At 34.7% G+C, this 23,480-nt stretch overlaps 1 protein-coding gene across 1 annotated transcript in view; it reads right to left on the reverse strand.

Moving 5' to 3' along the window:
- Positions 1-10,876, reverse strand: part of LOC136035687 (integrator complex subunit 5-like) — a 55,461-nt gene extending 44,585 nt beyond the window's left edge. The window contains exon 1 of the mRNA XM_065717619.1: positions 10,783-10,876. Within this exon, the coding sequence (XP_065573691.1) occupies positions 10,783-10,818 (36 nt within the window). The 5' untranslated portion in view covers positions 10,819-10,876. The remainder of the gene's footprint in view (positions 1-10,782) is intronic.
- Positions 10,877-23,480: the final 12,604 nt, after the last annotated feature.

A 23,480-nucleotide genomic window follows, 5' to 3' on the forward strand; every position in this document is an offset into this window, starting at 1 on the left:
TGAACTTCCAGTTCAAGTTCCATTTATTTGAATAAAATAAAAGAAACTAAAGAGCTACATTAAACTAAAGATGAGCTGAAATTAAATCAAATAATTTTTCAAGCGTAAAACTGCTACAAAAAATCACCAATAAATAAAAGAAACCTAAAACGAACAGAAAACACAATAAATAACTGATTTAAACTCAAAAACGAGCAGAAACTAAAAGGATTAGGGCTGACGCTTCCCGTGTCTTTTAAAAAACATATCATAATTTGCACTTTACTGAAAACTGAAAATTTAGATAAACATAGTATATTTTGATCTAGTTATATACCTGACAAATAAAACTAAATATTGTATTATGTTCCTAAGACATTGTATTCACACTACTGTGACAGTTTGGATGCTCCTTCAGCCTTTTGATTTACTTTAATTGAAAGTAGTTGTAGTAGTAGTAGAACAATTTTATTGAAAATAATCATTTTATATAATAGCACAAAAAAAGCAGAGCTTGCGAGGATTTGCTAAAATAAAAAAAAGAAGAAAAAAAAATCAAAAAAGTATGGAGCATGAGACCATCTACCGAAACCGACATAAGAATAAACAACGAAACACTACAATATAAAACCCTAACGCAACACATTAAAAAATACAGAAAAATAACCCACTGAAAATATAGTTAATCTGTTTCAAAAGCATACCTACCGAGCAACTCCACACGTAAATCAGATTTAAACTGGATAAAATTTCCATTATCCTTAATATCCTTACTATGTTTGTTCCAAAGCTTGGAAGCTCTATAAATAAGAGTACTAAGAGACTAGTAGTAGCTTCTAAATTTTGAACCTGATTGAACCTCAGTCATTCTTGAAATATTGCTTAGGCAGTTTATTGACAACCAGCTTTTATTTTGAAGCAGCAAAAACTTTTCCTGAAAGTTTCTATTTTATACCTTATTCCAACCCTAAGATACCCCGCCAGGTTATCTTGTCTACTTGTTCTAATTTGATAACCCTGATGCACAAACTATTTTAATTTGGTTCAATACTAGCAGCAGTAGTGGAAGAAGTAGCAGCAAAAGTGGGAGCAATTTTGATAGCCCTAGAAGTTTCAGCTCAGTATCCTAAGGAGTTACTTGGATATTGCTAATACATCCCTTTGATAACTCATATGTACATAGTGTGTGTTTGATTCACCTCAACACGGCCCTCACCATTCCTTGAAAGTTTCTCCTCAATACATTGCTCTTTCCACTATAGTTTTTTTTTTGAAGTTTTAAAAAAGCTTATTATTCTAATAGTTATTCTTAAATAATAGGAACAAAATTTCAACTTTAGCATAAAGAGTGGGATATTGAGGATGAAGCATCCCCCTCATATACATAACAATTTCTTCATTTTAAGTTTTAATGTTGCTCCTTATTTCCAGTTGAAAATTTCTTTTTTTATGTTTAATTGTAATCAGAGACAACACTATAGCATTGCCTATAGTTAAGACTATAAGGCTTCAAAATTTTTTCCAGGGGCGCTTCATATGGAAGGAGTGGTTGTATAAACTTTGGAGGAGGCTCATTTGATTGGCAACTGAGGGTTCTAGTTCCCATTTTAAGAACCAAAAGTGAGTGGAGGGCAACTAGCCCCCCTCCCGTCCCTATTTTCCCCAAAAGCATCCAATCAAAATTTTTAGATATAAAAATACCTCCTAGGATTGACAAAGACCCAAAGAGCCTGGGGGCAACGGTTGTAAGTTATGCCTCAACCCTTGAAATTATACAATTTCAAATAATCTCAAGTAGGACATGCATGTTTCATACATTGTTAAACAAGCAAATGTTTATAATCTATGTTAAAACTTTTCATCAAATTTAACTGCCCTAAGATGCATTCCCTCCATGCTTGTTAATCATATATCAGGCCACTAGTGTAATATGCATGTCTAGTCTTACTTTTCAAGGAATACATTCAACGAAGGTTAAATAATCTCAAGTGGGACATGCATGTTTCAAACATTGATAAACAAGCAAATGTTTCATTATCTATGTTAAAACTTTTCAACAAATTTAACTGACCTAAGTCCCTCCATGCTTATTAATCATATATCAGGCCACTATTGGAATATGCATGTCTAGTCTGGCATTTGCAATTTTCAAGTTAACTTAGCAGCAAAATTGAGTCAATCCAAAAGCATTTGCTCAGGATCATCTACAAAGAGAGCAAAATTCCATACTCCTTCCTCCTTAAATCTGCATGCATTACCACACAAAAAGAAAGAGGAGAACAAATTTGTTTACGTTTTGCTAAATGTGCAATACCTAATTCTTGTACTGAGGACATCTTTCCTGATTTTTACAACCCTGTTGGACCAGACTCCCCTGCTCAGCTTCCTGGGCAATTCCAACATACTCTCTGATCCATACTATTGATGAGAGGTTCCAGGGAAGTTTTATCCCCTTTATTCTGGAGCATCTTATAGATTCCTGAACTATATTCTGTATCCAAATTAACTCCTCTGCCCCTTAATTTAGTTTGTTGATGTATGCTCACAATAATCATACACTTTTTTTTATCTTTGGTCACTTTTATTTTTCCCATTTGTGTTATTTATTTATGCTCTATTTCATCTTTGAACTTTTCTTCAGCACAATCCTTTCTTTATTTGTAAATATTTCATTTTGACAGTTAATTTGACTTAATTTTAAGCGTTTTTTTTTAAAGTATTTGACTTTGAATACAAATTTGACAATACTTTTCTTTTAGCCTTGATTTTATTTATCTCCAACCCTTTCTGTTTTTGTTTTTCTATTAATTGGATAAAGTTCATTTTAGCTCTTGGACTTTGATTTTTTTTTTTTTTTTGCTTTTGTGTTAAATTTTATTGACCATTTTTATGCCTAATTGGTGTTTTCTTTACTTTTGTCTTGCTGCATTATTTGTTTCTTTGTTTTGTATTTTTCTTTTTAGACATATGAAGTGAATTTGACTCTATATTATCTTACCTTTCTTATAAAAGGTAAAAAAAAAGGTAAAGGATACCGCATTAGACTTTACAGACCATACCGGCGGTGCTGATCTCCGTTTCTTGGCCCTTCAGCCAGGAAGTGCAATGGGGGGGTTGGGGCCAGCCATCCTGTGCTTTCGCACACCCTTCCTGTTTACCTTCCCCAGATTTCTCCAGGTACCCATTTAGAGCTGGGTCTACTATGGCTAAGCTTACAGAATCACGCCACTGATCCCCGTCCCAAACTGAAGAATTGCGTACACCGGGATTCGAACCTGCGTCCTCTCAGACAAGGGATCCCGAATCCAGCGCACCAACCCACTCGACCAGGACAGCTTCCCCCCCCCACCTTTCTTATACCTGGTCAATCAATGACAGAGCAGATATTTTCTATAAGACAAATCAATGAGAAGGTAAGCAAGTTCTGCTTGTAGGCTTTCATTGCTTATGCTGATTTTAAGGCAGCATATTGATCAAGATTCACAATGGAAAGTCCTTTCTAATAGTGCCCCCCTGTCAAAATATGTCTGCCTACTCAAGGCCATCTATCAAGAGGCTGAGAGCTGTGTGTAAATAAATGGTAGATACAGCATGTTCTATTCAGTAAGAACAGGAGTCAGGCAAGGTTGCTCAGTTACTCCAGAGCTATTTAACTGTAATATAGATCATGTATAACTTGCAAGACACAAAAGTTGAGCTTTGGACTCAGCACAGGGATAGTGTTGTCACTGATTGTGAATTTGCTGATGACATACCACTAGTCACCAACTCCAAGTCACAGCTGCTCCTTGCTCTGAAAATACTGTCAAGACTGGACTGATGCAGTAGGCTTTAGACATTTACAGTTAGGGAAGCTGGCAGTAGCTGCACTCTTGTTTGTAGTGAGTTTTGCTCAGTTTAAGCTTGATTTGCATACTTGACTTAAGTTTTATTCATTTTAAGATTTATTGATTCATCTTTTTTAGCATTAAATAAAAAAAAACAAGTTTTTTTAACTGAAAGTAAGGAGTAACATTAAAACTTAAAATGAACAGAAATTACTTTGTATATGAAAGGGGCTGCTTCCTCATCAATGCCCTGCCCTTTACGCTAAAGTTTGGCTCTTTCTCTCAACTCTACTTTTTAAAACAATAAAAAACTTGATGAAACTTATATATTTAAAATAAGCATTAAAATGCGATTCTATTGATGTAGCTATTGGTGTCAAAATTCCATTTTTAGAGTTTTGGTTACTATTGAGCTGGGTGGCTCCTTACTACAGTTTGTTACAAAGTGTTTGATCTGTTGCATGTTTGTTTGCTATGATTGTTTATTTAGTTTCTGTGCATTTTGGGTTTCATTTATTCTTCAATAATAAAATCTGGCCATTTTGAGTCTAAATTATTATAGGAATTTGTTTCTACTGATCTTATGTTTAATGTGGCCATTACTTTTCATTGAACAACTTCTTTTTCAAAAAGATTTTTTATTTAATGAAGAATAAAAGATAGGAAAAATTGCTAAAATCTGGTGAAAGAAAGCCCCCACCCCCACATGATGGATCTGGCTTGAACTAAAGACCTATTATGTATGGCCAGATTTGGTAAATATGAACATGATTCTATTACTGACATAGAGATAAGGTGAAAACAGAACTTGGTAATTTTGTAATGGTCTTTATAAACATAATAGGCTAATTGTTTTGCTTGCAAATTCCCCCCTTTCTTGATTGTCCTATATTGTCTGTAGTCCTAATTAATATATTTCTCTATTGCTTTGCACTAAAAACGTGTATCTAAAAAAAAACTGTCTAGTGAGAAAAATTCCCAAATAGCTGATTCAGGAATGGTAATTATTATTTTCATTAGTCTTATCAGTAAAATGTCATGTTGAAAACATATTTCTATGAATTTTTAAACAGGCCCTGAAACCACTTCACATTGACGTTAATGTTTTGCTTTGATATAGTTTTCAAGGAGTTTCAGGATCTTTTTTAGAATTCCTGTAAACTGACTTTCAAAATAACATTTTATTGCTAAGACAAATGGAAATGATAATTTGTATTCCTGAGTCAGCTACAAATGGCAATTTTTTTCTCAATAGACAGTTTTTAAGAAAAATTTTATTAAGCTTTTGGTTACTAGGCCTAAGTGATGTTTTGATACTTATCTATGGTTACTGTTACCAATTGGGCTTAAATTACATCTATCCTAGCAGTCTCCTAGTCAGAAAGCATGTCTCTACTCAGTCACAACCTTATTTTTGGTATTTTGTGTGAAGTGTTTTACTTGTTGTTTCAACAATAGAGCTAAATAGATTCAACATTGGACCTTATTTTGCTCCAAAGTGATAGAACCCAGTACTTGGCCAGCTAATCTACTCTTTAACTGCTAAATCATGTTTCATCACTGAATGTGTCAAAATCTTCTTAACAAATATGTGATTAGCTTGGTAAAATGTTTAGTTTCATTACAAGCTGTCTAGACTGGAAACTATGCTGCAAAGCAGCATAGTTTTCAGTTTAGAGCACTTAAAAATGCTAATTCTAGAAGCACATCCATTTCTTGTTGATCTTCCGCCTAAAGCAGGCAGGGTTTTGAAGCCAAGGGAAAAGTTGGGGTTTTACAATATGAATGAAATTATATTTTAAATACTAATTCCAGTTCTCACTGGTAATTTCTGTATTGTAGGAAGTCAAAAGATAGTTAAAAACCTCACATATCCATTAATGTGAATATCCAAGATGGTTCAATTTCACTTTCAAGTTTGGTAGGCAGTGCAATGTCTGATTTTGCTTACAGGTAACATTACCTATAGAGAAACATGTATTAGTCCATGAGCCCTGTGGGAAGTGGGGCATGGTTGTATTTAACTTATTGAAAAATTATTTGGCCTGGAGCTTCAAAGAGTAAAATGGAGAAAAAAAGCTTTTTATGAAGCATTTTTGCCCTTGACTAACTGCAATTTCTGGCAAAAATAGCATTGCAATGATGAAATATCATGATCATAACAAACAAGGCTTAATCAATCAGCAAAAAGTGGGTCATAAACATCAACTAACAATTCAACCAATCAGAATATAGACCTTGCCCTGCTGTCTGTGGGGCTCATGGACTAATATGCTTTGCTCTATAGGTAATGTTATGTGTAAGCAAAATTGGATGATTGTTTTGTTCAAACAGCTGGCTAGTTTAAACTTGAAAGTGAAATCTTGGATATTCACATTAATGAATGTGCAAGTTTTTTAATAGTCTTTTGACTTCCTACCATACAGAAAATATCAGTGATAAGTGGAATTAGTATTCAAAATATAATTTCACTCATATTGTACAACCCCAACTTTTCCCTTGGCTTCAAAATCCTACCCACTTTATGGATTTTTGGTTCTACTTTATGCAATTTTAGTTTGCCCCATGGAGAAGGAGGGTCAACCAGAAATGGAAGCACTTCTAGAAGTAGCATTTTTAAGAGCCATAGTATGGAAATATATTATGGAATACATATGGCTATAGTTTGGAATAGTTTCCAGTTTAGACAGCTTGTGATGAAACTAAACAATTACCATTAGCTTAAATATTTTAACTATAGGCTGTTAAATATTTAACAACACTTACAACTGCAAATAGCCTACTGATAGAAACAGCAGAGCCTAATCTTGGCCAGACATTTAAAGCTTGAACCTAATCTTAGAACATAGGATCTTAAAGTTATGACAACATATCATTACCTTAAAATTACCTTAAAATTACCTTAAATCACATCTTAGAGTGAAATAAGGATTTTTGATCCTGTTGAATCACTCCTTGTGATGACAGTTGCATACGTGGTTGATTAAATTCTGGTGCATCCCAATTAAATCTCCATGGTTTGTCACTCCACTCAGCATCCAGACGGCGTTTAAATACATCTGTTGATTCAGCAAAAACACTGTTCTCCTTGAGGTTGTTCCAGAGGTTCACAATCCGGTTTGAGAAGAAGCTGCACCTTGGTCCAGTCTTTGCATGAATTTTGCAGATTTGTTTTGGGTGTCCTCGTGTTATGTGGGAGGTGTCAATCTACAGGAGCTCATTTTCTTGATTGGTAGAGAGGAGTTTATGTGCCTGGATCATATCCCCATGTTTCCGCCAGTAGACTAAAGAGGGGAGGTTAAGTTCCTTCAGCCATTCATTGCAGGGCTTGTTTTCCATACCGTCAATCAGCTTAGTGGCCCTACATTGGATTTGCTCAAGCACTACCTTATCCTTTTTGAATCGAGGGGTGGCCAGGATGGTCCCCACCTCCAAACACGGTCTTAAGTTTATATTTAATTAAATGTAACTATAATAAGATATTATCTGTATTATTTTATATCATTATAATGACGTTCTATATAGGTTAAATTGTTTCAAATTGAAAATTAAAAAACCCGTAAAATCGTTAAAAATCAGCTTAAAGTTTGACCAGTCCTTTTAGAGCTTGGTGATTACATGTCTACTTCTGCTGGTAATGCCATGTTTAATGATACCTAGGGCTCTGCTAGCATTGGCTGAGATCTTCTGTGAGTGGAAGCTGAAATTCAACTGGGAGTCTATAATAACTCCAAGGTCTCTCTCCTCCTGAACATGCTCCAGTATGTGGTGACATCCAGGGTTTTGGGTCATTAGGTATTGTTGCTAGGGGTTGCTGTGTCCAAAGTGTATGACCTTGCATTTTTCAGCATTGAATTCCAGCAACCATCTTTTAACCCAGGAGCACATGTGGTTGAGATCATTTTGGAGGGATTGGCAGGCAGAAGGGGTATTGGCAGGACCTATGAGTTTTGAATCATCTGCATAGAGAGTGGTTTTGTTACTGGTGATAAGGGCTAGCTCATTTATGTATATATTGAACAGGATAGGGCCAAGGACACTGCCATGTGGGACCCTGCTGGTGACATTGACTTCATCAGAGAGTGCGTGACTATTTGGTCCATTGGTCACTTTCACTTGCTGTGTTCTATCCCCCAGAAAATCCTCAATCCAACTGATCACTTTTGGACTAAGTGACAGGGTGCATAGCCTGTGAATGAGGTAGCAGTGACAAACCTTGTCAAAAGCTTTGGCTAGATCCAGCAGGATTATATCCACTGGTACTCCTTTTTCTATTAGGTCAATTACAAGACTGTAAGACTCAAGAAGGTTTGTATCCACTGATCTCTTAGAACAAAAACCATGCTGGCTGCTGCTGATGAGTGAGTTAGCCTCAAGATGGTTAATGATGCATTTGTTCACAATTCTCTCCATGACCTTGCATGCCATACAGGTAAGGCTGATAGGTCTATAGTTTGCTGCTGAAGTTTTGCTGCCCTTCTTATGAATAGGGATGACTATTGCCTTCTTGCAATCCCTTGGAAGCTTCCCCTGTGTTAGCGACAAGTTAAATAATTTTACCAGGGGCATTGAAATAGCAGGGCTTAATTCCTTCAGCAGTTGTGGGCTCAGACCATCATGTCCAGTTGAGTTGTTGGCATCAAGCTCCTTAAGCTGTTTGGTTACTTCTTCAACTGTGAATGGTGAGTGTAACATTGGGAAGGCAGTGTGAGTCTGTTCTGCTGGTGGGAGGGCTGACTGAAGGTCATCCTTAGAAAACACTGAGGGAAACTGCTTTTTCAGAAGGTTAGCTTTTTCAGAGGCGCAGGAAGAGACTGGGCTGTTATTTTCCAGGTCCAGTACTGAGTGTCTGCCTGGTTTACATAAGGAGATATGTTTCCAGAATAACTTAGGGTTTTCCTTGACATTTTTGGCCAGATGCTCTTTGTAGTTTACAGTGTTTCTGTGTTTCTTTTCTGAGGAGATCCCTGGTGATTTTGTACTTCTTGTATACTGTTGTTGTTTCTTGTTTCACCAACTTCTCCCAAAGTTTTTTCTTCCTATTGCATAGTTTCTTGATTTTTGGGGTGAGGAAAGGTAGAGTTTTTGGTTTCTTTTTCCATGTCATGCTGGTATGTTTGGCTAGGCTCTTTAGTAGGGTATTTTTTAAGATTAGCCATGAAGCTTCCACGTCATCTGAGATCAGAATTTCCAGATTGGCATCTATCAGCTCTTCCACCATCATCTTGTAATTAGTAAAGGATTGCTTAGTATATTTTGATGGTTTGGAGTTGAGTTGCATAGATGAGATGGCCATCCATCCAGAACATGCTTGGGAGGTTAAAGTCCCTTGTCATGAGCAAAGTTGCCTTTGGGAAGTTGCATAGTATGAATTTGCATCATTTCAGCAATTGCTCTTTGAGAGGATACCTGGCATGGACTACTGGGGCTCCTGTAAATTGAGCTTAGGACAAACATTTCATTAGGTAGGGACAGGGATACCCAAGTGGCTTCAACCCAAGGTAAGTAAGAATTTGGGACAGAAATTTCTCTTACCTGGAATTCCTTGGAAGCCAGAACAGCAACTCCTCTTCTGCAGTTTGGATTGGACAGATTGCTGAAGATGTTGTATACAGTGGGGCAGATGGAGTCTTCCAAGTTTAGCTTAATAGTGCCCAATATATGTGTGCTGGTTCGTCAATGGCATCACCAGTTTAAGCAGTGGCTATCCTGACAGTTTTCTGTGCCATCAATATGCAAATTAAGTACAGGAAAGATACTTTATTTGACCTTTTTTCACTCCTGTATATGGTGGCGCCATCTACTTTCTCGAACTTGGTGACTTTTAATCTTCTGACGAAGCCATCAGATGCTGCTACCATCCCTTTTTTTAGATGTCATCACTGTTCACAGTAGAGCTACTTATCCTAAGACCTGTTACTTTCTTCACTTGTTGTGGCCTTCCTAACTTCCTCGTTTGCAACACTAGATCACTGTGCAACAAAACAGAAGATTTTGAAGCTGTTATTTGCCACTGTTATTTTCTCCTTTTTTTGTGTTAGTTTGTAATTGAGCATAGTGAAGCAATGCAAATTAGCTGTTAGCTACAATGTTGTTTAAATAAACCTATCTCTCTCTCTCTCTCTCTTCTGTCAGTTGAAATCTGGAATTTTTAAGGGCTAATTTCTGTCAGAGTTGCAAAATCTATCTGACTTAATTTGAGCTTAATCATTAATCTGACTTAATCATAATTAAATACATAGTCAAACTTAGGTAGATTTAATGTAAAAAAAAAATACTGTGAAAGAGAACAACTGTAGAGGCAACTTTTGTCTAAATTAAAATTTTTGAAAACCAGATGTTTTCCAAAATTGTATTCAGTTAGCCTAATTCCAACTGGTCTAGCCTAGTTTTAACCATTTGCCTATCACAACCTATCCAACTCTATCTACATAAGGTCCAAGATTAGGAGTCTGCTGTTTTGTATAAGAAACATAGCTTACTTTTTAATCAGAACTTTTGGCCAAGATTAGACACTGGGTGAGTACTGTGGGTCTTAGCCTAATATAGAGACCCAAATGTAAGTTCCCTCATTAATGCTCAATTATACAAAAATGTACATCTTTACCTTTACCCTAGGTTCAATTAATTGACAAATAAACTTCTAGGGCTATATCTGGGGCCATCATGATATTTGGAAAGAGCATGAAACATGGAACCTAGGCCTATGGTACTGTCTTACTTTTATTTGTTTGGAATATTCCCTTCGGATGCACCCAGCTACTATATTTTTACCATATTTTTTGTCAAATCTGTGTAAAACCCAATGCCTGTAAACACAAAATTGTTAGACTGCTAGACTAGGCCTCCCTGGCATATTTTGCTAACTTACTCATAATTTCATTATTAACGGTTCAAAAATTTTAATTAATGACCTAGCTATAATAAATTCATATTTAATTGCAGAGAAAACGAATACATTTAAGTAACAACTTACCGATTTCTTTTGACAATCAAGTTCAAAATTAATCATACACACACTATTGGATTTCAAATTATCAAGCCCGTAAAATCAGCTCTTGAAAAAAAACTACACACTTATAAAGCTGCGTTCCCATTTTGATGCTTATGGTGGTGCCGGACACTTGGCAGGTGGTTTTTTGGTTTTGTTTCTTAAAAGTGAGTTATCCAAAAACAAAATTTAAACACTAATTAAATTGTAGGACTAATCTCAGCCCCTCAAAAACGGAATGAGTATTTTAGCCTTTAATTTTAAGTCATTCAAAACTGCAAACAACTCAATGCAGCACCGAGCTGCCTGACCGCCTGAGGAATACTTAGCCACGCACGCTCCTCCTCCATCCCAATGTATTTAAAGACTCGCTCTTTACACCCTCCCAGGAAGTTGATATTTCCTTTAAATATTTATTTATGACATCCTTCCACCCCAGACGAGGATGATCTACTTTCCGTTTAGCCTCAGACGGTTGGCTGAAAAGGAAAATCTTTGGCAATCTCTCATCCTACATCCGCAGAACCTGGGTAAGCCACCTCAGCCTACAACCAACCTTTCTCTAATTACAGCCCTAGAAAGAGGGATTGAGATGCACATTTCGTATTCATTTGATTCATTTAAAATTGTTGTACGTTCTACGTATAGGTTTGACTACTTCACAGACAATTTGATTCATTCAAAATTGTCAAGTTATATCAAGAAAGCCAAAAAATTCCACAGTAGAAATTTTTACGACAGAATAATTAAACCCGTGTCCAATTCATTTAATTATTATTTTTATTTAGTATATTTTTTGCTTTTGCGTATTCATAAGGACATCTCTCAATTCGTATGTTCTCTATGCTGTGCGATGTGTTGATCCTGCCTTTCTATTTACAGAATTTAGAAAATGAAAATATACAGAAAACGGGTATAATATTTTAGAACAAAGCAGCAAACACAAAAAGGAAAAAAACTTAGATAATAAAGAATTCCGAATATTTTGATTTCACGTCCAGCAATAAAACAAAAAGCAAAAACAATAAACAAAACTCGCATCTTAATAACTTCCAATATCATAACAAAAATAGCACGAATAGGAACAACAGAATGACAAATTATATTGTCTTTTGAAGAATTTTAATATGGTAATGTTAAACACTTAGATTACCAAACTTAAACTGTACCAGAGAAAAAACTAACCTGTCATTCTCTTGTGTGTATTCGTGCTATTTGCGTGGTGATATCGGAAGTTATTAGAATTTCAGTTTTTTTGTTTTTTTCTGTTCTTAATTTGTTTTGTTTAATTTAAAGTTTGTTGCTTTTATTATGTCCACTGCTTTTTTTTCTCTATATTTTCATTTGTTAATTTGAGTATATATATATATATATATATATATATATATATATATATATATATATATATATATATATATATATATATATATATATATATATATATATATATATATCTATATATATAAAAATAAGTTGTCTGTCTGTCTGTCTGTGGATGGATCAGGTGACGTCACCTGAAAAAACTGGATCAGGTGACGTCAAAACTGAAAAAACTAAAAAAAGGCAAAAACTACAAAAAAAAACTAAAAACTAATAAAAAAAATAAAAAAGCTAAATAACTAAAAAAACTAAAAAAAGGCAAAAACTACAAAAAAAACTAAAAACTAATAAAAAAGCTAAAAAACTAAAAAAACTAAAAAAAGGCAAAAACTACAAAAAACTAAAAACTAATAAAAAAAATAAAAAAGCTAAAAAACTAAAAAAAGGTAAAAAACTAAAAAAACTAAAAACTAAAAAAAACTAAAAAAAAGGAAAAAACTGAAAAATAAGCTAAAATAAAGGTAAAAACCAATAAAAAACTAAAAAAAAAAACTGAAAAAACTAAAAAAAGGCAAAAACTACAAAAAAACTAGAAACTAATAAAAAAAGTAAAAAAGCTAAAAAACTAAAAAAACTAAAAAAAACTAAAAAAAGGTAAAAAACTAAAAAAAAAATAAAAAATAAAAAAAAACTAAAAAAAGGAAAAAACTGAAAAATAAGCTAAAATAAAGGTAAAAACCAATAAAAAACTAAAAAGAAAAAAAGGAAAAAACTAAAAAAAATTTTCATCTAAAAAACTAAAAAAAACTAAAAAAGGTAAAAACTAAAAGAACTAAAAAAGAAAAAAATAAATGACGACACTCAAAGAGAAAGCGACCAGGACAAAAGGAATGTTCGATTAGCAATCAACAAAGCACCGGGACACAGGGAGTATAAATGACGACCAGGACATAAGTAAAAAAAAAACTAACAAAACTAAAAAGAAAGTAAAAACTACAAAAAAACTAAAAAGAAAAAAACTAAAAAAAGGCAAAAACTACAAAAAAAAACTAAAAACTAATAAAAAAGCTAAAAAACTAAAAAAACTAAAAAAAGGCAAAAACTACAAAAAAAACTAAAAACTAATAAAAAAAATAAAAAAGCTAAAAAACTAAAAAAACTAAAAAAACTAAAAAAAGGTAAAAAACTAAAAAAACTAAAAACTAAAAAAAACTAAAAAAAAGGAAAAAACTGATCAACAAAGCACCGGGACACAGGGAGTATAAATGACGACCAGGACATAAGTAAAAAAAAAACTAACAAAACTAAAAAGAAGGTAAAAACTACAAAAAAACTAAAAAGAAAAAAAAACTAAAAACTAATAAAAAAACTAAAAAATCTAAAAATCTAAATAAACTAAAAAAGAAAAAAAAAGGAAAAAAATAAAGGAGAAAAACAAAACTAAAAAACGAATGTATATACAGACCGGGACACCGGGATACAAATGACGACCGGGACACAGGGAATATAAATGACGACCGGGACACAGGGACACAACTACAACGGGGACACCGGGGGAAACAGGGGGATATAAATGACGACCGGGACACCGGGACAGGGAAAGGTCGATTAGCAATCACCATCAACAAAGCTCAAGGGCAATCATTAGAATCATGAGGTAACCGGGACAGGGAATGGTCGATTAGCAATCACCATCAACAAAGCTCAAGGGCAATCATTAGAATCATGAGGTATAGATCTGAATACAGATTGTTTTCCCATGGACCATTATATGTTGCATGTTCAAGAGTCGGTAAACCTGACAATCTATTTATATGCAAAGACAATGGGACAGCAAAGAATGTTGTATATTCGCAAGTTTTACGTAGTTAAAACCATATACATATATATATATATATATATATATATATATATATCTATCTATATTCACAGGTGGGACATAGGGACACAACTACAATGACGCGTAACTATTATGGCGCGTAACGACTTACGCGCGCGGGGGGGCTTGGGGGGGGCGCGAAGCGCCCCCGCCAACTAGGTGTTGGGGTGGCGCGAAGCGCCACCCCAACAGCTAGTATATATATATATATATATATATATATATATATATATATATATATATATATATATATATATATATATATATATATAAAAATAAATAAGCTGTCTGTGGATGTGTGGGTCTGTCTGTCGGGTGACGTCATGTTTGTGTGTTGACTGACGTCATAAAGTTAGTTGTCGTCATTTTTGTTATGACGGTGACGTCATTAAAGATATTTAAGACATGCGTTCACGTAGAAATCTATTAATGTTTAACTGTAAAATGACTGATGAACTTACAATGGCAACAGCCGAGGAAGATACTCAAAGAGTCTATGCCAAAAAACTTGCTGCTGATAGAGAAAGTAAGAAAAGAAACCGTGCTGAGGAATCAAAAGAACTGCAAGGAAACAGGCTTGAGGCTGATAGCGAAAGTAAGAAAAGAAAGCGTGCCAAGGAATCAAAAGAACAGCAAGGAAACAGGTTTGAGGCTGATAGAGAAAGAAAGAACAGAAAGCGTGCCGAGGAACTACCAGAGCAACGCGAAACCAGACTTGCTGCTAAAAGAGAAAGTGAAAAAAGAAGGCGTGCCGAGGAACTACCAGAGCAACATGAAACCAGACTTGCTGCTAAAAGAGAAAGTGGAAAAAGAAGGCATGCCGAGGAACTACCAGAGCAACATGAAACCAGACTTGCTGCTAAAAGAGAAAGTGAAAAAAGAAGGCGTGCCGAGGAATCACAAGAACAGCAAGAAATCAGGCTTGCTGCTGATAGAGAAAGTAAGAAAAGAAAGCGTGCCGAGGAATCAGAGCAACCTGAAAGTTATCGCCTGGTATTCAGGTACAGCCCAGTCGATGATTATAGCTTGGGTAGATCTGTTCAAATCGGGACTATGTTTAAAATTTGTTCCTATTGCAAGGCCTTGAAATTCAATGGTGAAACAATGGGAATGTGTTGCGCCTCAGGAAAAGACCTCTATTGGCTGCACCACCAGAGCCATTGAAGACTTTCCTTACTGGAACTACGTCAGAATCTAAGCGTTTTTTGTCACAAATCAGGAAATATAACTCATGTTTCCAAATGACGTCGTTTGGAGCCCAAATCGAAAATCCAGATCAATTTATGTCTACTTTAGAAGTAAAAGGGCAAATTTATCATAGAGCAGGGTCCCTTCTACCATTCTCATGCGAGAATCATAAATTTTTACAATTGTACTTCATCAGTGATAGAAATTTTGAATTGAATGCAAGTTGCGAAATTTCTCCCAACGTTGAAAGGACAATCGTTTCCCAATTGCAACATCTTTTCCACGGAAACAAGAATTTAGTGCGTCTGTTCAAAAAAGCCATCGATTTGATGCCTACTGATACGCATAAAATTGTTATTTCCGCTGACAAAACGCCTCCTGGCCAACATGTGCGTAGATACAATGCTCCAACTATCGACGAAGTGGCAATCGTTATGGTCGGTGATCAGTTTTTATCTCGAGATATTATTCTTCATAAGCGAAACGCTCAGTTGTTAAGAATTGCTGAAACTCATCGATGCTACGATGCCCTACAATATCCTATCATTTTTTGGGATGGAGCCGACGGCTATCACTTTAATATTAAATTGATGAATCCAGCCACTAACAAAGAAATGAATAAGAAATGCAGTGCAATGCATTATTATTCCTATAAACTAATGATTCGGCAGGATGAAGAAAATTATATATAAATATGCCGTCAATTGTTTCACCAATTCGTCGTTGATATATATGCTAAAATTGAATCAGAACATTTGCTATATATCCGCCTGAATCAGACCAAGCTCCGCTCTCAACAATACATTCATTTGCGAGATGCAGTTATAAATGACGGTAATACCACAAACGTTGGAAGATTAACAATTTTACCTTCGTCATATGCTGGCAGTCCCCGTCATATGCATGAATATGCTCAAGATGCTATTGCGTATGTTCGTCTCTATGGTCGTCCAGATTTATTTATTACATTTACATGTAATCAATCTTAGGACGAGATACTGCAGCTTTTACTTCAAGGACAATTGGCGGTTCATAGACATGACATTACGGGCCGTGTCATCCGGCAAAAGTTGAAATCACTGATAATTTACATAGTAAATTTTGAAGTGTTTGGGTCAGTGCGATGCTGGATGTACTCAGTGGAATGGCTTGCCACAGTGGAATGGAGGTTTGCCACACGCGCATATACTAATCTGGCTACATAAAAAAATTACTTCGAACGAAATTGATGATGTGATTTCCGCTGAAATACCTGATGAAAATGTCGATAAGGGGTTACATGATATTATTGTAAAAAATATGATATATGGACCTTCCGGTGCACTGAACGAAAATTCACCATGAATGGCCAAAGGAAGGTGCACAAAGCAATATCCTCGACTTTTAGTATCCAAAGCAATTACTGGCAATGATGGTTACCCACAATACAGAATAAGATCTACTGAAGAAGGCGGTAAAACAGCAATAATAAAGAAGCGTAACGGTACCACCATCGAAAGAGATAACCACTGGGTTGTTCCATATTCCCCATTATTATCAAAAACATTAAATGGACACATAAACGTTGAATACTGTAACTCTGTAAAGGCAATCAAATACATATGTAAATACGTCAACAAAGGCAGTGACATGGCAGTTTTAGGCTTGCAGCCCGAAATCAAAGATATCGACGAAATCGTACAATATCAGGCTGGAAGATACATAAGCAGTAATGAAGCTGTTTGGTGAATTCTTTCATTTCCGATACATGAACGTAGTCCAGCTGTTGTTCATTTAGCGGTACATTTACAGAATGGTCAACGTGTTTATTTCTCGGAAACCAACGTGCAACAAAGAGCACTGAATCCACCGGATACAAAGTTAACCGGTTTCTTTTCGCTTTGCAAAAATGATTCTTTTGCAAAAATACTGCTGTATACTGAAGTGCCATCGTATTACACGCGGAATACTAAAAATAAAGTATTTGAACGTCGAAAACAGGGTAAGTCAGTCGACGGCCAACCTACCATCTTCAAAGATACCACGATAGGAAGACTCTACACCGTTCATCCCAATCAACATGAATGCTTCTTTCTACGTCTGCTTTTGGTGAATGTACCCGGTCCGACATCCTTTGAGTATTTGAGAACTGTAAACGGTACTATACATGACACTTACCGTAGTGCCTGCCAAGCTCTGAATTTATTGGAGAATGACCAACACTGGGATAACTGCATCAATGACGCGTGCGAAACGTCAACTCCAAGTCAAATTCGTGCATTGTTTGGCATCATTTTAACAACTTGCTCTCCATCAGCTCCTACAGAGTTATGGGAAAAATATAAGTCAAAAATGTCCGAAGATATACTCCATCGAAAACAGTTAGATACGTCAGATATGACTTTTGATTTTACATCAGAAATTTATAACTACACTTTAGTTATTATAGAAGATTTGTGCGTACGCATGGCAAACAAACCTCTTCAGGATTTGGGAATGCCTTCACCTAACCGTATCGCTGCTGTTTCGACATGTGCAGAATTGGATCGTGAACAAAGTTACAGTACGAGTGATCTATTGTCGTATGTACAAAATAACATTTCCAAGTTAACGTCGGAACAAAAAGACATTTATGATACGATAATGCATTGTGTCGATAACAACGTTGGAGAAATTTTCTTTTTGGATGCGCCAGGAGGTACTGGTAAAACGTTTGTGATAAAACTGATTCTGGCATCAATTCGATCAAAAAATGATATAGCGTTGGCAATTACGTCCTCCGGAATAGCCTCAACATTGCTGCCTGTTGGAAGAACTGCTCATTCCGCTTTGAAATTGCCTCTGAATTTTCATTCTACAGAAACTCCCACGTGCAATATTTCCAAATCATCTGAGATGGGTAAAGTATTGCAGCAATGCAAATTTATTATTTGGGATGAGTGCACAATGGCACACAAAAAATCGCTCGAGGCTCTGGATCAATGCTTGAAAGATTTGCGAGGGAAGTCGAAACCCTTTGGCAGCACATTAATATTGCTTGCTGGAGATTTCAGGCAAACATTACCTATAATACCTAGATCAACTCCTGCAGACGAAATGAATGCTTGCCTGAAAAATTCTAATTTATGGGCACACGTAAAAACATTAAAATTAACTACAAATATGCGTGTCCGATTGCAAAACGATGACTCTGATCGAACATTTTCAGATCAATTGCTGGCAATTGGAAACGGAAAGCAGGACGTATACAACTACCTGCTGATTTCTGTAATTTAGTGACATCCAAAAATGAATTGATTGAAAAGTATTTCCGAATATTCTAAACAATTATAAAAATAATAAATGGCAAAGAGAAAGAGCGATTGTTGCACCCAAAAATATAGACGTCCACGAAATCAACAATATTGTTTTGACCAAGATTCGAGACCAGGCAGTCCTTTACAAGTCAGTCGACACAGTTTTGGAACCAAATGAAGCGGTTAATTATCCATCTGAATTTTTAAATTCCGTGGATCTTTCAGGGTTTCCACCGCACGTGCTACAACTAAAAATAGGCGTGCCAATAATACTTTTAAGAAATATCAACCCACCAAAGCTTTGCAATGGCACGCGACTTGCCGTAAAAAAAAAATGGAAAACCTAATAGAAGCCACAATCTTGACAGGGCCACTTGAGGGTGAGGCTGTTCTTATTCCTCGCATTCCCATGATTCCAACGGATCTGCCTTTTCAATTTAAAAGATTGCAATTCCCAATTCGATTAGCATTTGCAATCACCATTAACAAAGCTCAAGGTCAATCATTAGAAAAATGTGGTATAGATCGTAATACTGATTGTTTTTCCCATGGACAATTGTACGTTGCATGTTCGAGGGTCGGTAAACCTGACAATCTATTTATATGCAGCGACAATTGGACAGCGAAGAATGTTGTATATTCGCAAGTTTTACGCAGTTAATTTGTATTGTATCTATCTATCTATCTATTTATATAAAAACGAGTTGTGTATGCATGTTTGTTTGTTTGTAAAAAGAGCGTTTGCATATGACGTCATTATTAGTACATAAGGCTTTGTATATACACAGAGAATGGGAAAGCCAAGAATGTTGTATATTCGCAAGTTTTACGTAGTTTGAAACACATATATAAATCTATCTATATTCACATGTGGGACACAAGGACACAACTACAATGGCGCGTAACTAATATGGCGCGTAACGACTTACGCTCGCGGGGAGGCTTGGGGGGTGCGAAGCGTCCCACCAACTAGGGGTTGGGGTGGTGCGAAGCGCCACCCCAACAGCTAATCTATATATATATCTATATATATAAAAATAAGTTGTCTGTGTGTGGATCTGTGGATGGATCAGGTGACGTCATGTTTGTCCGCATATGACGTCTGAATTATTTCACACTAATACAAAATAAGAAAAAAAACTAAAAAAGGTAAAAACTACAAAAAAAAACTAAAAAGAAAAAAAAACTAAAAAAGCTAAAAAACTAAAAAAACTAAAAAAAGGTAAAAAACTAAAAACTAAAAAAAACTGAAAAAACTAAAAAAAGGCAAAAACTACAAAAAAAACTAAAAACTAATAAAAAAACTAAAAAATCTAAAAAACTAAAAAAACTAAAAAAACTAAAAAAGGTAAAAAACTAAAAAAAAATAAAAACTAAAAAAGAAAAAAACTAAAAAAAGGAAAAGACTGAAAAATAAAAGAGAAAAAGAAAACTAAAAAAATATGAATAAAAATACAAAAAAATAAAAAAGATAAAAACTACAAAAAAACTAAAAAGAAAAAACGAAAAAAAACTAAAAAAGCTAAAAAAATAAAAGAAGCAAAAATCTAAAGAAGGTAAAAACTACAAAAAAAAAAGAAAACAAAATAAAAAAATCTAAAAAAGCTTAAAAACTAAAAAAAACTAAAAAAAGATAAAAAACTAAAAAAAAACTAAAAAAAGGAAAAAACCATAAAATAAACTAAAAACTAATAAAAAAAAAATAAAAAAAGCTAAAAAACTAAAAAAACTAAAAAAAACTAAAAAAGGTAAAAACTAAAAGAACTAAAAAAGAAAAAAAAACTAAAAAAAGGAAAAAACTGAAAAATAAAGGAGAAAAAGAAAACTAAAAAAATATAAATAAAAATAAAAAAACTAAAAAGATAAAAACTTCAAAAAAAATAAAAAGAAAAAAGAAAAAAACTAAAAAACCTAAAAAAAGGTAAAAACCAATAAAAAAAACTAAAAACAAAAAAAGGGAAAAAATTAAAAATTTATTTCATCATAAGTTTTCAACTGACGAAATTACAGACCGGGACATCGGGACACAAATGACGACCGGGACACCGGCACATAGGGAATATGAATGACGACACTCAAAGAGAAAGCGACCGGGACAAAAGGAATGTTCGATTAGCAATCAACAAAGCACCGGGACACAAATGACGACCGGGACACAGGGAGTATAAATGACGACCAGGATATAAGTAAAAAAAAACTAAAAAAAAACTAAAAAAAAGGTTAAAACTACAAAAAAACTAAAAAGAAAAAAAAAGAAAAACTAATAAAAAAAACTAAAAAATCTAAAAATCTAAATAAACTAAAAAAGAAAAAAAATAAAAAAGGAAAAAAATAAAGGAGAAAAACAAAACTAAAAAACGAATGTATATACAGACCGGGACACCGGGATACAAATGACGACCGGGACACAGGGAATATAAATGACGACCGGGACACAGGGACACAACTACAACGGGTACGCCGGGGGGCACAGGGGGATATAAATGACGACCGAGACACCGGGACACATGGAGTATAAATGACGCCCGGGACACTCAAAGAGAAATCACAGACTGGGACACCGGGACACAAATGACGACCTGGACACAGGGACAAAACTACAAAGGGGATGCCGGGGGCACAAGGGGATATATAAATGACGATGGCGACACAGGGAATGGTAGATTAGCAATCACCATCAACAAAGCTCAAGGGCAATCATTAGAATCATGAGGTATAGATCTGAATACGGATTGTTTTCCCATGGACCATTATATGTTGCATTTTCAAGAGTCGGTAAACAATCTATTTATATGCACAGACAATGGGACAGCAAAGAATGTTGTATATTCGCAAGTTTTATGTAGTTAAAAACATATATATATATATATATATCTATATTCACAGGTGGGACATAGGGACACAACTACAATGGCGCGTAACTAATATGGCGCGTAACGACTTACGCGCGCGGGGGGGCTTGGGGGGGGGGCGCGAAGCGCCCCCACCAACTAGGTGTTGGGGTGGCGCTTCGCGCCACCCCAACAGCTAGTATATATATATATATATATATATATATATATTTATATATATATATATATATATATATATATATATATATATATATATATTTATATATATATATATATATATTTATATATATATATATATATATATATATATATATATATATATATATATATATATATATATATATATATATATATATATATATATATATATATATATATATATATATATATATATATATATATATATATATATATATATATATATATATATATGCATATGTATATATCACTTATTCCTAGCCGCAAAGACTAGGAATAAGTAAAATTGAAAAGGTGACACTAGTAACGAAAAGAGCAATCACGTAGACAGCTTCACTTACCTTGATAGCATTATTAGTACAGACAATGGGAGCAGTAAGGATGATAAAAGTAGAATAGCCAAGGCTCAAGGTGCTTTTTCACAGTTGGAAAAAGTTTGGAAGAATAGGAAGATAAGTCTGAAAACCAAGATTAGAATATTGGAAACTACAGTGATGACAGTGGTCAAATATGGCCCTGAAGCATGGGTGCTCCGAAAAACGGAGGAGGATTTGCTAGATATTTTTCAGAAAAACTGCCTACCTATTGTTTTGGGTAGCCGACTTAATGACCGTTTTTTAAGCAATAGGCTGTAAGAAAAGTACGGTTCATCCCGCTTTTTAGGGTTACAATCATAAAAATGTCGAGATGGCTAGGGCACATTCTGCCAATGAAGGATGACAGGTAGCAAAAGAGTGCACTTTCAAAGGGTTTTATTTTAGATTGTTGCTGTTTTGACGCAGAAGACTCCTAGTTTTTACAGGCAAAATACTACCATCGTGACAGTTGTCTTTTTCTTTTCTTCTTACTGGCCATAAACCTGCTGTTCATTTTTTTTCTCGATATATTTCTTGTTAAATATTCATTAAGGTAAGTATGTTCTTAAAATATTTAATCTTATAAAGATAACCAAGCTGTGACTATAAAAACAATGAAAAGAGGGCATTGAAAAATACAAGCGATCGTGAAACAACATACATAAAACAATACATAACATAACAATACATAAAACAACACCAAGTATCAGCGGTTTTACACCGTCATTTGATAACAATAGTTACTTGATTTAAGAATTTAAAATGCCCTGGGATCGGCCAGCAAAATATCGTTCAAAAATCTTTAAAATGCTTTACATTCTTAGAGATCTAATGCAAATTATTATGATTGATCTGTTTAAACAATGTAAAGCAAATCTCCAAAGAATGTTTATATATTCCCATATCAAAGGAAAATGGCTGTTGAGGTAAAGCCTCCATATTAATGCCATTCTTAATTCAGCCATTCTTGTTAGATGCCAGTTTACTGTTTAACAGATTTCGAATTGCAAATTGAAATGCTTTTTCAAAGTCAATTATTTTTTAAAACAAATACTTTCAAAAGATAAAAACAAAGATCCTCAAAAGCCATGGATGGTACATAAGGCGTCGGATGGTTACTTTACTTGTTTGGTCTTTTTTGCAAGAGTGGGTAGTAACCTTAGTGCAAAACCTTGTGGCAACGGGAGTCAAACCCCAGACCTCGAATTGCGAACCAGTGTAGCAATCCAATACACTACCAAAGGATTACTTGTTTACCGATTTATTTCAAAGCCCTGGAGCATAAAAGATTAATATATATAAAAAAAATACACTCCAACATATCAACAGAGCCTACTATTTACGGCAACACAATAAATACAATACTGTAGGCCTGACCCTATTTCTATTTCTAATCAAATTTAAACCTCCAGATTAGTCCACAATTACTAAATAAACTGAGTGACCAAATAAGAGGTTACAATATTTAAAAGAACAGATGCAAGAGGAAGTAAAATCACAAATTTCAAATTCCTGAAAATGAAAGGAAACATATAAAGTACTCAGTGGCAGATCCAGGTGGGGGCGCGCTGAAGTTCGAATTTTGATGCAATTCTTTAAGAATGACCTTGAACAA

Source organism: Artemia franciscana, chromosome 14 (genome assembly GCF_032884065.1).
Source record: "Artemia franciscana chromosome 14, ASM3288406v1, whole genome shotgun sequence".
NCBI classification, from domain to species: domain Eukaryota; kingdom Metazoa; phylum Arthropoda; class Branchiopoda; order Anostraca; family Artemiidae; genus Artemia; species Artemia franciscana.